At 40.1% G+C, this 13,997-nt stretch overlaps 1 protein-coding gene and 16 non-coding genes across 19 annotated transcripts in view; all 17 read left to right on the forward strand.

Moving 5' to 3' along the window:
- The window catches only part of itpr3 (inositol 1,4,5-trisphosphate receptor, type 3), a 78,995-nt gene that overhangs the window by 37,142 nt on the left and 27,856 nt on the right, over nt 1-13,997 (forward strand). For 2 of the 3 annotated variants that reach the window (XM_056384646.1, XM_056384647.1), the window contains exons 22-27: nt 32-176; nt 1,364-1,578; nt 2,419-2,539; nt 2,992-3,018; nt 3,240-3,294; nt 3,429-3,594. In XM_056384646.1, the coding sequence (XP_056240621.1) occupies nt 32-176; nt 1,364-1,578; nt 2,419-2,539; nt 2,992-3,018; nt 3,240-3,294; nt 3,429-3,594 (729 nt within the window). The remainder of the gene's footprint in view (nt 1-31; nt 177-1,363; nt 1,579-2,418; nt 2,540-2,991; nt 3,019-3,239; nt 3,295-3,428; nt 3,595-13,997) is intronic. The other variant, XM_056384648.1, reaches the window with a different exon arrangement.
- trnak-uuu (transfer RNA lysine (anticodon UUU)) lies at nt 3,685-3,757 on the forward strand. Its single transcript has one exon. It is a non-coding gene; the product is annotated as a tRNA-Lys (tRNA).
- Nucleotides 4,341-4,413, forward strand: trnak-uuu (transfer RNA lysine (anticodon UUU)). Its single transcript has one exon. It is a non-coding gene; the product is annotated as a tRNA-Lys (tRNA).
- On the forward strand, nt 4,936-5,008 carry trnak-uuu (transfer RNA lysine (anticodon UUU)). Its single transcript has one exon. It is a non-coding gene; the product is annotated as a tRNA-Lys (tRNA).
- Nucleotides 5,538-5,610, forward strand: trnak-uuu (transfer RNA lysine (anticodon UUU)). Its single transcript has one exon. It is a non-coding gene; the product is annotated as a tRNA-Lys (tRNA).
- On the forward strand, nt 6,144-6,216 carry trnak-uuu (transfer RNA lysine (anticodon UUU)). The gene has a single exon. It is a non-coding gene; the product is annotated as a tRNA-Lys (tRNA).
- On the forward strand, nt 6,749-6,821 carry trnak-uuu (transfer RNA lysine (anticodon UUU)). Its single transcript has one exon. It is a non-coding gene; the product is annotated as a tRNA-Lys (tRNA).
- Nucleotides 7,355-7,427, forward strand: trnak-uuu (transfer RNA lysine (anticodon UUU)). The gene has a single exon. It is a non-coding gene; the product is annotated as a tRNA-Lys (tRNA).
- Nucleotides 7,961-8,033, forward strand: trnak-uuu (transfer RNA lysine (anticodon UUU)). The gene has a single exon. It is a non-coding gene; the product is annotated as a tRNA-Lys (tRNA).
- On the forward strand, nt 8,565-8,637 carry trnak-uuu (transfer RNA lysine (anticodon UUU)). The gene has a single exon. It is a non-coding gene; the product is annotated as a tRNA-Lys (tRNA).
- Nucleotides 9,171-9,243, forward strand: trnak-uuu (transfer RNA lysine (anticodon UUU)). The gene has a single exon. It is a non-coding gene; the product is annotated as a tRNA-Lys (tRNA).
- Nucleotides 10,374-10,446, forward strand: trnak-uuu (transfer RNA lysine (anticodon UUU)). The gene has a single exon. It is a non-coding gene; the product is annotated as a tRNA-Lys (tRNA).
- On the forward strand, nt 11,228-11,300 carry trnak-uuu (transfer RNA lysine (anticodon UUU)). The gene has a single exon. It is a non-coding gene; the product is annotated as a tRNA-Lys (tRNA).
- On the forward strand, nt 11,834-11,906 carry trnak-uuu (transfer RNA lysine (anticodon UUU)). The gene has a single exon. It is a non-coding gene; the product is annotated as a tRNA-Lys (tRNA).
- On the forward strand, nt 12,688-12,760 carry trnak-uuu (transfer RNA lysine (anticodon UUU)). Its single transcript has one exon. It is a non-coding gene; the product is annotated as a tRNA-Lys (tRNA).
- trnak-uuu (transfer RNA lysine (anticodon UUU)) lies at nt 13,074-13,146 on the forward strand. The gene has a single exon. It is a non-coding gene; the product is annotated as a tRNA-Lys (tRNA).
- Nucleotides 13,676-13,748, forward strand: trnak-uuu (transfer RNA lysine (anticodon UUU)). Its single transcript has one exon. It is a non-coding gene; the product is annotated as a tRNA-Lys (tRNA).

The following is a 13,997-nucleotide window of genomic DNA, read 5'->3' on the forward strand; positions in this document are numbered from 1 at the left end:
TGATCATTTCTCCTTTTTCTGGTCTCTCCAGGTGGTGAGTTTGGCCAGACATTTGATCTACTTTGGTTTCTACAGTTTCTTTGAGCTGCTAAGACTCACCAGAACCCTATTGGGCATTATTGACTGTAGACCCAATCCTGGACACGCTGGGATATTATTCCATGATGATGGATCAGGTACGCTCTGCTCTGATTATTGTTAATGTATGCATGTTAACGTATGTGTAACGTTGCATTTTTCAATGATTGATCGAACTGCGGAAAAACCTACTTAAAAAAATGTTCTCCTCTCACTCACATGGACACATTGACATTAAGTATAATATAAGTTATATAAAATGATTTAGACAGAAATAATATTCATGTCAAATTTTTGATAAATTATCCTTCAGTACAATAATACAGTGTAGTAGGAAGAAGGTAAATATGTAGTTCAAACGGGGAGATTCTGGAGTCCGTTGGGGCTCTATCCAAAAGGGCCCCAGGCAGTCAGCACGTTCAGTCAACCAATCACCAGCCAGACAGAGACGTGAGTGAGCTGTGAATGGGCGTACCTGCTTAAACAAAAAAGTTTGTCAATACATTTAGATGCACATTTGAAAAAAAAAAGATAATTATATAGGTGTTACAGTCAGTTTTGTGTAATTGAATTATCTATAGATTAAAAAAAAATCTTGTATGTGTATGATATACTGAAAATAGTTGCCATCACTGCTTCTGACATAGGGCTCCATTAGGGGTTTTCTACTTATATGTCATTGCAAAGGCTCCATTGATTGTTTAAGGGGGGAGGGAACCCCATGTTGAGAAATTACTGTGGAGTAAATTTTGTTTGTCTGAGGCCCAAAGCAGTTGTCTGCCTTGCCTGTTCAAAAGCTGTGCCTCTGAGTTCAAATTGTTGAAATAATATTAAGTCAGTGCATTTTGATTCTTGAAAATGTTTAATCACTCATCCAAAAGTTTTCTTCAATTCCCCTCACTGGAGGGGATTTCAAAAATTTTAGTCTCTATTTTCATCTGAGTCATTAGGTCACATATAGCAGCTTTGGGAGTCATTGCAGTCAAATGAATTCAGTGAATAGGTGTAAATGGATGTGAAACTGCCTGTGAAGAGGTATCATGATGTTAATGTAAAGCAGCTAGTAAGAGACTTCCCACCAGTAGGGACAAATGAACAAGTTGTGAATAGCAAATTTTCTGAGATGTTGTCTGAGATGAAGTAGCTCCATAACTTAAATGATAAGATCTTTGAACATCCTAAAATAATTAGTGTGCGGATATAGTAAAACAAATAAATACATTGACTATAAATAGTTTATATATTCTATTTTCTACCTCATCTGTCCATCTGTCTCTCACTCTAGGGAAGAATGTGAAGCGCTCCATACATGGGATGGGTCAGATGATGTCCACCATGGTCCTCAACAGGAAGCAGTCCATATTTGGAGGTCCAGGTGCCAGAGGGGCAGGGCTGGGGGCAGGGCTGGTACTTGAAGGACAGAGAGGCACTAAAGACAGTATCGACAAGATGGACCTGACAGTCATGGACACCAAGCTCAAGATACTGGAGATATTACAGGTAACTAATAGAGCAGTTATAAAATTATATTAAATATACACTCAGTGGCCACTAAGTTGTAGTCATAGTTAGTGATGGTGTTGTACGAGACTGCATTAAAGAGCTAACTACTGCAATTAGAATTAGCCAGTGACCTGACGTTAGCTAGGGAGCTTGTTTGCAAATACCTGCTTTAGCTTGTGAGAGACAGAGAATGTAATTAACTAAAACAGTTTAGCACCACCAGAATACATGTTCTTCTTAATATGGTTACCAATTACCTTGTATCAATAATGTCTCCGTATTAAAGAAGCTATTTGTAAGTTTTGCTAGTGCTCCATAGCCAACTTTAGCATTAACAGCTGTTTACTTATCAGTCCAGAAGCAACATTGCGAGTTCTGGAGTACACTTCATTCCTCTACTCAGCAACAGCTGTCTCCAGTGATGGAAACAAACACCAATTCTTACTCTCCTCTATCATATCTTTTCTTCTACTGATGTTAGTACGCTCACCCCGGCCCGTCTTGTCGGTTTCCAATAGCAACTCACTGTAGCCTCCTATCTTTTCTGAAGACGTAGTGCTGCTCAGAGGATGTAGTATAACCTCTTGCCTTGTAAACACAACAATAGCAGAAGCTCTTGTCAAGCAACAATCACCACAACCTTCTCCCATCAAGAATCCATGTTCGGCAACAGAAAACACTTGCATACAACCCTTATAAAGCTACTAAGAGTGAGCCTGTTGTGACTTTAACAAACATGAACACTCTGGTGTTGTAAAATTCTCCCATTTTAATTATTACTACTTTAATGTGATTTTTTGTGAAACTGTGACTGAACTGAAGTCTGCTCTTCATCAGTTCATCCTGAATGTTCGTCTGGACTACCGCCTCTCCTTCCTGCTGTCTGTCTTTAAGAAGGAGTTTGTGGATGTTTATCCTATGGCTGATGCTGATGCCACCACTAATATGGAGCATGCAGGTACATATGCAACACACACAAACTCAGAGCCAATGCAAACAAACTCAGTCTCCTTATTATTTTTTAAATTTTATTTCACTGTTACTGTAACATACACAGCTTATAAATTAAAAGACTTTTTGAAATTTACATTCATAATAATGTGCTGCTGGGATGAATTCCATTTATCTCATTATTATTCAGTTATTTTTTATGAAGTCTCAAAAGTTTGTCAGATTTGTCTTGCTGTATTCAGGCATTTTTCCTGTGCAAGAACTTCCACTTTTTCCAATTACTCACATTTATAACTTGTACAAATTGTACAATGTCGTGTAAATTTATGGAGGTGGAGAACTGTATAACTATTATAACCATTATCAGACTTTTAAAAAGGCACGTATGTGATCTACCTCAAAACGCATCCTACAGTGTTCGGTAAAGTTTTGTCTTGTTAATATTCCCAATGCTTCCAGACATCCCAGACAACATGGAAACACCAGGTAGAACCCAGACAAACTCTAAAATCTGTTTGTGTTTACATGTCAGGTGTTTTTTTTCCCACCCTTTTGTCGTATTTTGTTTCTGTACATATCCACCTTTGAATCTGAGCCATATTTTCTTTGTGTGTTGTCAAAGTCACCTGTGTGTATACATGGAAATTACCCTCTACAGCTTATTCCTGCTATTGCTCATTAAACTTTGTTTGTTTGTCCCTCCTTAGCCACCATCAACCTGCAGCACATTGGAGAACAGGCAGAAGCCATGTTTGGAGTCGGGTATGTAATTCTGCATGTACTTGATACATATATTTACCATGTGTAAAACCTGCATCACTGTTTACATATTTTTCTTATTGTGTGTGTGTGTGTGTGTGTGTGTTGTGTGTGTGTGTGTGTGTGTGTGTGTGTAGTAAGGGGAACAGTATCCTGGAGGTAGATGATGAGGGCGGTCGTATGTTCCTGCGAGTGCTGACCCACCTCACCATGCACGACTACCCTCCTCTGGTGTCTGGAGCGCTGCAGCTGCTCTTCAGACACTTCAGCCAGAGACAGGAAGTGCTGCACACTTTCAAACAGGTACGCACACAACATACAGAATTATAAGGGTGCTCCCTTTCAAGGTGACTTAATACGCACCGATTTTCCCCCAGACTACAGCTTCTTGAAGCCTGGGTAGCTCAGTCGGTAGAGCATCAGACTTTTAATCTGAGGGTCCAGGGTTCAAGTCCCTGTTCAGGTGACATCCTTTCCTTTGTTTTCACACTGAATGAAAACAACAAGCTTTATACCATTATTCTAACAAATTCTCACTTGTAATCTCTGTCAAATTCTACTAAATCAATGTTGAAATGTGTCACATTAATAAATGAATTCCTCGTCATGTAAAGATTATACATATCTTAAACAGTATGAATATTAAGTGACTTTGGCTGAATCCATGAAGCCATTCTCTCTTGATTTGTCTAAAATGCACATCATCAAGTTTGTGAGGGTGGTTGTCTGTGACGTGATTCAAAGCTCACTCATTTTAATGGATATGAGTCTTTGGAATTAACGTTTGGTTAAGTCTGTACCCTGAGTGCACTCACTTTAATTTTTCAGAAGATGAGCTTAAAGCTGCTCTGATGCATGATAAATTGTATACTTAGACAGTTCCCTTCCCTCATGGATTTCCTGGTCGTGTGTACAGCATGTTAACAAGTCTGCAACACAAATGCAGAGTCCTTGTAAGCATGGTTTACTGCGTATTCATGTATAAAGTTGAGATTTGGACTTCAGGGACATATTTCCTCTTGATGACAGATGACATGATCCAGTATGAAGCCTGGGTAGCTCGGTCGGTATAGCATCAGACTTTTAATCTGAGGGTCCAGGGTTCAAGTCCCTGTTCAGGTGAGGCACCTTACTTTGGTCAAGTCTTCACAATATAAACTGTGTAGGAGAGTTTCAAAATAATGTTTCAAGTGTAAGCATCATATAGAAACAATGGTACAACACAAGCATTCACTGGATTATGTTGAATCCCTGAAGTCACTTTCTTGTGCTGAGTCTTCCTAATGTTACCCACTGTGATGTGTCTAGAGCGCTCACCATCAAGTTTGTAATTGTAGTTGTCTGTTAAAACCCATTTAATTTCATGGATATGAATCTTTGGATCAAACTACGGTGAAGTTTGCACCCTGACTGCATTCCCTCTGTGTTTGCAGAGAGTGTGCTTAATGCCGTTCTCAAATGTGATAAATTGTGCGTTTGGAAAGTTCCCTATCCTCACTGGTTTGCTGGTAGTGTTATCACCAAGTTACCAAGTTTGCAACTTAAATTCAGAGTCCTTATACGTGTGGTTTACTGCTTATTCATGTATAAAGTTGAGGTTTGGACTGCAGACGCGTTTTACCTCAAGATAAGAAGCTTTGTGAAGCCTGGGTAGCTCAGTCGGTAGAGCATCAGACTTTTAATCTGAGAGTCCAGGGTTCAAGTCCCTGTTCAGGTGAGGTACCTTCCTTTGATCAAGTCTTCACATTATAAACTCTCTAGGCAAATTAAAAGAAGATGTTTCAAGTGGAAGCATCATATAGAAACAATGGTACAATCCAAGCATTCACTGGATTAGGCTTAATCCCTGAAGTCACTTTCTTTTGCTGAGTCTTCGTAATGTTACCAACTGTGATGTGTCTAGAGTGCTCACCATCAAGTTTGTATTTGTAGTTGTCTGTGATGGGAGTTAAACCCCATTTAATTTCATGGATATGAATCTTTGGATCAAACTATGGTGAAGTTTGCACCCTGACTGCATTCCCTCTGTTTTTGCAGAGAGTGTGCTTAATGCCGTTCTCAAATGTGATAAATTGTGCGTTTGGAAAGTTCCCTATCCTCACTGGTTTGCTGGTAGTGTTATCACCAAGTTAACAAGTTTGCAGCTTAAATTCAGAGTCCTTATACGTGTGGTTAACTGCTTATTTATGTATAAAGTTGAGGTTTGGACTGAGATCGGTTTTTCTTCAAGATAAAATCATCTTGAAGCCTGGGTAGCTCAGTTGGTAGAGCATCAGACTTTTAATCTGAGGGTCCAGGGTTCAAGTCCCTGTTCAGGTGAGATACCTTCCTTTGGTCAAGTCTTCACATGATAAACTGTTTAGGAGAGTTTCAAAATGATGTTTCAAGTGGAAGCATCATATAGAAACAATGGTATAATCCAAGCATTCACTGGATTATGCTCAATCCACGTTACCACTCTGTTGTAAACTGGTTCTTCGTAATGTTACCCACTGTGATGTGTCTAGAGTGCTAACCATCAAGTTTCTAATCGTAGTTGTCTGTGACGTGAGTCAAACCCAATTTAATTTCATGGATATGAATCTTTGGATCAAACTACGGTGAAGTTTGCACACTGACTGCATTCCCTCTGTTTTTGCAGAGAGTGTGCTTAATGCCGTTCTCAAATGTGATAAATTGTGCGTTTGGAAAGTTCCCTATCCTCACTGGTTTGCTGGTAGTGTTTTCCCCACGTTAACAAGTTTGTAACTTAAATTTTGAGTCCTTATACGTGTGGTTAACTGCTTATTTATGTGTAAAGTTGAGGTTTGGACTACAGAGCTGTTTTACCTCAAGATAAGAAGCTTTGTGAAGCCTGGGTAGCTCAGTCGGTAGAGCATCAGACTTTTAATCTGAGGGTCCAGGGTTCAAGTCCCTGTTCAGGCGAGGTACCTTCCTTTGGTCAAGTCTTCACATTATAAACTCTCTAGGCGAATTAAAAAAAGATGTTTCAAGTGGAAGCACCATATAGAAACAATGGTACAATCCAAGCATTCACTGGATTAGGCTCAATCCATGTAACCACTTTCTTGTGAACTGACTCTTCGTAATGTTACCCACTGTGATCTGTCTAGAGCGCTCACCATCAAGTTTGTAATTGTAGTTGTCTGTGACGTGAGTCAAACCCCATTTAATTTCATGGATATGAATCTTTGGATCAAACTATGCTGAAGTTTGCACCCTGACTGCATTCCCTCTGTTTTTGCAGAGAGTGTGCTTAATGCCGTTCTCAAATGTGATAAATTGTACGTTTGGAAAGTTCCCTATCCTCACTGGTTTGCTGGTAGTGTTATCACCAAGTTACCAAGTTTGCAACTTAAATTCAGAGTCCTTATACGTGTGGTTAACTGCTTATTTATGTATAAAGTTGAGGTTTGGACTGCAGATCGGTTTTGCTTCAAGATAAAATCATCTTGAAGCCTGGGTAGCTCAGTCGGTAGAGCATCAGACTTTTAATCTGAGGGTCCAGGGTTCAAGTCCCTGTTCAGGCGAAGTATCTTACTTTGGTCAAGTCTTCACATTATAAACTGTGTAGGAGAGTTTCAAAATGATGTTTCAAGTGTAAGCATCATATAGAAACAATGGTACAATCCAAGCATTCACTTGATTAGGCTCAATCCACGTAACCACTTTCTTGTGAACTGATTCTTCGTAATGTTACCCACTGTGATCTGTCTAGAGCGCTCACCTTCAAGTTTCTAATCGTAGTTGTCTGTGACGTGAGTCAAACCCAATTTAATTTCATGGATATGAATCTTTGGATCAAACTACGGTGAAGTTTGCACCCTGACTGCATTCCCTCTGTTTTTGCAGAGAGTGTGCTTAATGCCGTTCTCAAATGTGATAAATTGTGCGTTTGGAAAGTTCCCTATCCTCACTGGTTTGCTGGTAGTGTTATCACCAAGTTACCAAGTTTGCAACTTAAATTCAGAGTCCTTATACGTGTGGTTTACTGCTTATTCATGTATAAAGTTGAGGTTTGGACTGCAGACGCGTTTTACCTCAAGATAAGAAGCTTTTTGAAGCCTGGGTAGCTCAGTCGGTAGAGCATCAGACTTTTAATCTGAGGGTCCAGGGTTCAAGTCCCTGTTCAGGCGAGATAACTTCCTTTGGTCAAGTCTTCACATGATAAACTGTTTAGGAGAGTTTCAAAATGATGTTTCAAGTGGAAGCATCATATAGAAACAATGGTATAATCCAAGCATTCACTGGATTATGCTCAATCCACGTTACCACTCTGTTGTAAACTGGTTCTTCGTAATGTTACCCACTGTGATGTGTCTAGAGTGCTAACCATCAAGTTTCTAATCGTAGTTGTCTGTGACGTGAGTCAAACCCAATTTAATTTCATGGATATGAATCTTTGGATCAAACTACGGTGAAGTTTGCACCCTGACTGCATTCCCTCTGTTTTTGCAGAGAGTGTGCTTAATGCCGTTCTCAAATGTGATAAATTGTGCGTTTGGAAAGTTCCCTATCCTCACTGGTTTGCTGGTAGTGTTATCACCAAGTTAACAAGTTTGCAACTTAAATTCAGAGTCCTTATACGTGTGGTTTACTGCTTATTCATGTATAAAGTTGAGGTTTGGACTGCAGACGCGTTTTACCTCAAGATAAGAAGCTTTGTGAAGCCTGGGTAGCTCAGTCGGTAGAGCATCAGACTTTTAATCTGAGGGTCCAGGGTTCAAGTCCCTGTTCAGGCGAGGTACCTTCCTTTGGTCAAGTCTTCACATTATAAACTCTCTAGGCGAATTAAAAGAAGATGTTTCAAGTGGAAGCATCATATAGAAACAATGGTACAATCCATGCATTCACTGGATTAGGCTCAATCCCTGAAGTCACTTTCTTTTGCTGAGTCTTCGTAATGTTACCAACTGTGATGTGTCTAGAGCGCTCACCATCAAGTTTGTATTTGTAGTTGTCTGTGATGGGAGTTAAACCCCATTTAATTTCATGGATATGAATCTTTGGATCAAACTACGGTGAAGTTTGCACCCTGACTGCATTCCCTCTGTTTTTGCAGAGAGTGTGCTTAATGCCGTTCTCAAATGTGATAAATTGTGCGTTTGGAAAGTTCCCTATCCTCACTGGTTTGCTGGTAGTGTTATCACCAAGTTACCAAGTTTGCAACTTAAATTCAGAGTCCTTATACGTGTGGTTTACTGCTTATTCATGTATAAAGTTGAGGTTTGGACTGCAGACGCGTTTTACCTCAAGATAAGAAGCTTTTTGAAGCCTGGGTAGCTCAGTCGGTAGAGCATCAGACTTTTAATCTGAGGGTCCAGGGTTCAAGTCCCTGTTCAGGCGAGATAACTTCCTTTGGTCAAGTCTTCACATGATAAACTGTTTAGGAGAGTTTCAAAATGATGTTTCAAGTGGAAGCATCATATAGAAACAATGGTATAATCCAAGCATTCACTGGATTATGCTCAATCCACGTTACCACTCTGTTGTAAACTGGTTCTTCGTAATGTTACCCACTGTGATGTGTCTAGAGTGCTAACCATCAAGTTTCTAATCGTAGTTGTCTGTGACGTGAGTCAAACCCAATTTAATTTCATGGATATGAATCTTTGGATCAAACTACGGTGAAGTTTGCACCCTGACTGCATTCCCTCTGTTTTTGCAGAGAGTGTGCTTAATGCCGTTCTCAAATGTGATAAATTGTGCGTTTGGAAAGTTCCCTATCCTCACTGGTTTGCTGGTAGTGTTATCACCAAGTTACCAAGTTTGCAACTTAAATTCAGAGTCCTTATACGTGTGGTTTACTGCTTATTCATGTATAAAGTTGAGGTTTGGACTGCAGACGCGTTTTACCTCAAGATAAGAAGCTTTGTGAAGCCTGGGTAGCTCAGTCGGTAGAGCATCAGACTTTTAATCTGAGGGTCCAGGGTTCAAGTCCCTGTTCAGGCGAGGTACCTTCCTTTGGTCAAGTCTTCACATTATAAACTCTCTAGGCGAATTAAAAGAAGATGTTTCAAGTGGAAGCATCATATAGAAACAATGGTACAATCCATGCATTCACTGGATTAGGCTCAATCCCTGAAGTCACTTTCTTTTGCTGAGTCTTCGTAATGTTACCCACTGTGATCTGTCTAGAGCGCTCACCATCAAGTTTGTAATTGTAGTTGTCTGTGACGTGAGTCAAACCCCATTTATTTTCATGGATATGAATCTTTGGATCAAACTACGGTGAAGTTTGCACCCTGACTGCATTCCCTCTGTTTTTGCAGAGAGTGTGCTTAATGCCGTTCTCAAATGTGATAAATTGTGCGTTTGGAAAGTTCCCTATCCTCACTGGTTTGCTGGTAGTGTTATCACCAAGTTACCAAGTTTGCAACTTAAATTCAGAGTCCTTATACGTGTGGTTTACTGCTTATTCATGTATAAAGTTGAGGTTTGGACTGCAGATCGGTTTTGCTTCAAGATAAAATCATCTTGAAGCCTGGGTAGCTCAGTCGGTAGAGCATCAGACTTTTAATCTGAGGGTCCAGGGTTCAAGTTCAGGTGAAGTATCTTACTTTGGTCAAGTCTTCACATTATAAACTGTGTAGGAGAGTTTCAAAATGATGTTTCAAGTGTAAGCATCATATAGAAACAATGGTACAATCCAAGCATTCATTTGATTAGGCTCAATCCACGTAACCACTTACTTGTGAACTGATTCTTCGTAATGTTACCCACTGTGATCTGTCTAGAGCGCTCACCTTCAAGTTTCTAATCGTAGTTGTCTGTGACGTGAGTCAAACCCAATTTAATTTCATGGATATGAATCTTTGGATCAAACTACGGTGAAGTTTGCACCCTGACTGCATTCCCTCTGTTTTTGCAGAGAGTGTGCTTAATGCCGTTCTCAAATGTGATAAATTGTGCGTTTGGAAAGTTCCCTATCCTCACTGGTTTGCTGGTAGTGTTATCACCAAGTTACCAAGTTTGCAACTTAAATTCAGAGTCCTTATACGTGTGGTTTACTGCTTATTCATGTATAAAGTTGAGGTTTGGACTGCAGACGCGTTTTACCTCAAGATAAGAAGCTTTGTGAAGCCTGGGTAGCTCAGTCGGTAGAGCATCAGACTTTTAATCTGAGGGTCCAGGGTTCAAGTCCCTGTTCAGGCGAGGTACCTTCCTTTGGTCAAGTCTTCACATTATAAACTCTCTAGGCGAATTAAAAGAAGATGTTTCAAGTGGAAGCATCATATCGACACCCTCTTAAAATAATGGCCTAAGTCATTTTTTCAGGTTTTTCAGGAAACACAAAAAACTCAACAAAAGAGTCACACTTTTGACATAGGCCATTATACAACCGGGGGTAGAATTGCATGTTCCCCTCAACTGAGGATTCAGGCGATTTTACCAGAGGTGGCCAGCATCATGAGGGGGTGATTTAGGCAAAAAAAACATTTTTGTCAAAACATGACTTAGGCCATTATTTTAGGAAGGTGACGATATAGAAACAATGGTACAATCCATGCATTCACTGGATTAGGCTCAATCCCTGAAGTCACTTTCTTTTGCTGAGTCTTCGTAATGTTACCAACTGTGATGTGTCTAGAGCGCTCACCATCAAGTTTGTATTTGTAGTTGTCTGTGATGGGAGTTAAACCCCATTTAATTTCATGGATATGAATCTTTGGATCAAACTACGGTGAAGTTTGCACCCTGACTGCATTCCCTCTGTTTTTGCAGAGAGTGTGCTTAATGCCGTTCTCAAATGTGATAAATTGTGCGTTTGGAAAGTTCCCTATCCTCACTGGTTTGCTGGTAGTGTTATCACCAAGTTACCAAGTTTGCAACTTAAATTCAGAGTCCTTATACGTGTGGTTTACTGCTTATTCATGTATAAAGTTGAGGTTTGGACTGCAGACGCGTTTTACCTCAAGATAAGAAGCTTTTTGAAGCCTGGGTAGCTCAGTCGGTAGAGCATCAGACTTTTAATCTGAGGGTCCAGGGTTCAAGTCCCTGTTCAGGCGAGATAACTTCCTTTGGTCAAGTCTTCACATGATAAACTGTTTAGGAGAGTTTCAAAATGATGTTTCAAGTGGAAGCATCATATAGAAACAATGGTATAATCCAAGCATTCACTGGATTATGCTCAATCCACGTTACCACTCTGTTGTAAACTGGTTCTTCGTAATGTTACCCACTGTGATGTGTCTAGAGTGCTAACCATCAAGTTTCTAATCGTAGTTGTCTGTGACGTGAGTCAAACCCAATTTAATTTCATGGATATGAATCTTTGGATCAAACTACGGTGAAGTTTGCACCCTGACTGCATTCCCTCTGTTTTTGCAGAGAGTGTGCTTAATGCCGTTCTCAAATGTGATAAATTGTGCGTTTGGAAAGTTCCCTATCCTCACTGGTTTGCTGGTAGTGTTATCACCAAGTTACCAAGTTTGCAACTTAAATTCAGAGTCCTTATACGTGTGGTTTACTGCTTATTCATGTATAAAGTTGAGGTTTGGACTGCAGACGCGTTTTACCTCAAGATAAGAAGCTTTGTGAAGCCTGGGTAGCTCAGTCGGTAGAGCATCAGACTTTTAATCTGAGGGTCCAGGGTTCAAGTCCCTGTTCAGGCGAGGTACCTTCCTTTGGTCAAGTCTTCACATTATAAACTCTCTAGGCGAATTAAAAGAAGATGTTTCAAGTGGAAGCATCATATCGACACCCTCTTAAAATAATGGCCTAAGTCATTTTTTCAGGTTTTTCAGGAAACACAAAAAACTCAACAAAAGAGTCACACTTTTGACATAGGCCATTATACAACCGGGGGTAGAATTGCATGTTCCCCTCAACTGAGGATTCAGGCGATTTTACCAGAGGTGGCCAGCATCATGAGGGGGTGATTTAGGCAAAAAAAACATTTTTGTCAAAACATGACTTAGGCCATTATTTTAGGAAGGTGACGATATAGAAACAATGGTACAATCCATGCATTCACTGGATTAGGCTCAATCCCTGAAGTCACTTTCTTTTGCTGAGTCTTCGTAATGTTACCAACTGTGATGTGTCTAGAGTGCTCACCATCAAGTTTGTATTTGTAGTTGTCTGTGATGGGAGTTAAACCCCATTTAATTTCATGGATATGAATCTTTGGATCAAACTACGGTGAAGTTTGCACCCTGACTGCATTCCCTCTGTTTTTGCAGAGAGTGTGCTTAATGCCGTTCTCAAATGTGATAAATTGTGCGTTTGGAAAGTTCCCTATCCTCACTGGTTTGCTGGTAGTGTTATCACCAAGTTACCAAGTTTGCAACTTAAATTCAGAGTCCTTATACGTGTGGTTTACTGCTTATTCATGTATAAAGTTGAGGTTTGGACTGCAGACGCGTTTTACCTCAAGATAAGAAGCTTTTTGAAGCCTGGGTAGCTCAGTCGGTAGAGCATCAGACTTTTAATCTGAGGGTCCAGGGTTCAAGTCCCTGTTCAGGCGAGATAACTTCCTTTGGTCAAGTCTTCACATGATAAACTGTTTAGGAGAGTTTCAAAATGATGTTTCAAGTGGAAGCATCATATAGAAACAATGGTATAATCCAAGCATTCACTGGATTATGCTCAATCCACGTTACCACTCTTTTGTAAACTGGGTCTTCGTAATGTTACCCACTGTGATGTGTCTATCACCAAGTTACCAAGTTTGCAACTTAAATTCAGAGTCCTTATACGTGTGGTTTACTGCTTATTCATGTATAAAGTTGAGGTTTGGACTGCAGATCGGTTTTTCTTCAAGATAAAAGCATCTTGAAGCCTGGGTAGCTCAGTTGGTAGAGCATCAGACTTTTAATCTGAGGGTCCAGGGTTCAAGTCCCTGTTCAGGCGAGGTACCTTCCTTTGGTCAAGTCTTCACATTATAAACTCTCTAGGCGAATTAAAAGAAGATGTTTCAAGTGGAAGCATCATATAGAAACAATGGTACAATCCAAGCATTCACTGGATTAGGCTCAATCCCTGAAGTCACTTTCTTTTGCTGAGTCTTCGTAATGTTACCAACTGTGATGTGTCTAGAGTGCTCACCATCAAGTTTGTATTTGTAGTTGTCTGTGATGGGAGTTAAACCCCATTTAATTTCATGGATATGAATCTTTGGATCAAACTATGGTGAAGTTTGCACCCTGACTGCATTCCCTCTGTTTTTGCAGAGAGTGTGCTTAATGCCGTTCTCAAATGTGATAAATTGTGCGTTTGGAAAGTTCCCTATCCTCACTGGTTTGCTGGTAGTGTTATCACCAAGTTAACAAGTTTGCAGCTTAAATTCAGAGTCCTTATACGTGTGGTTAACTGCTTATTTATGTATAAAGTTGAGGTTTGGACTGAGATGGGTTTTTCTTCAAGATAAAAGCATCTTGAAGCCTGGGTAGCTCAGTTGGTAGAGCATCAGACTTTTAATCTGAGGGTCCAGGGTTCAAGTCCCTGTTCTGGCGAGATACCTTCCTTTGGTCAAGTCTTCACATGATAAACTGTTTAGGAGAGTTTCAAGTGGAAGCATCATATAGAAACAATGGTATAATCCAAGCATTCACTGGATTATGCTCAATCCACATTACCACTCTGTTGTAAACTGGTTCTTCGTAATGTTACCCACTGTGATGTGTCTAAAGTGCTAACCATCAAGTTTCTAATCGTAGTTGTCTGTGACGTGAGTCAAACCCAATTTAATTTCATGGATATGA

This window comes from Seriola aureovittata, chromosome 9, assembly GCF_021018895.1.
Source record: "Seriola aureovittata isolate HTS-2021-v1 ecotype China chromosome 9, ASM2101889v1, whole genome shotgun sequence".
Taxonomy (NCBI): domain Eukaryota; kingdom Metazoa; phylum Chordata; class Actinopteri; order Carangiformes; family Carangidae; genus Seriola; species Seriola aureovittata.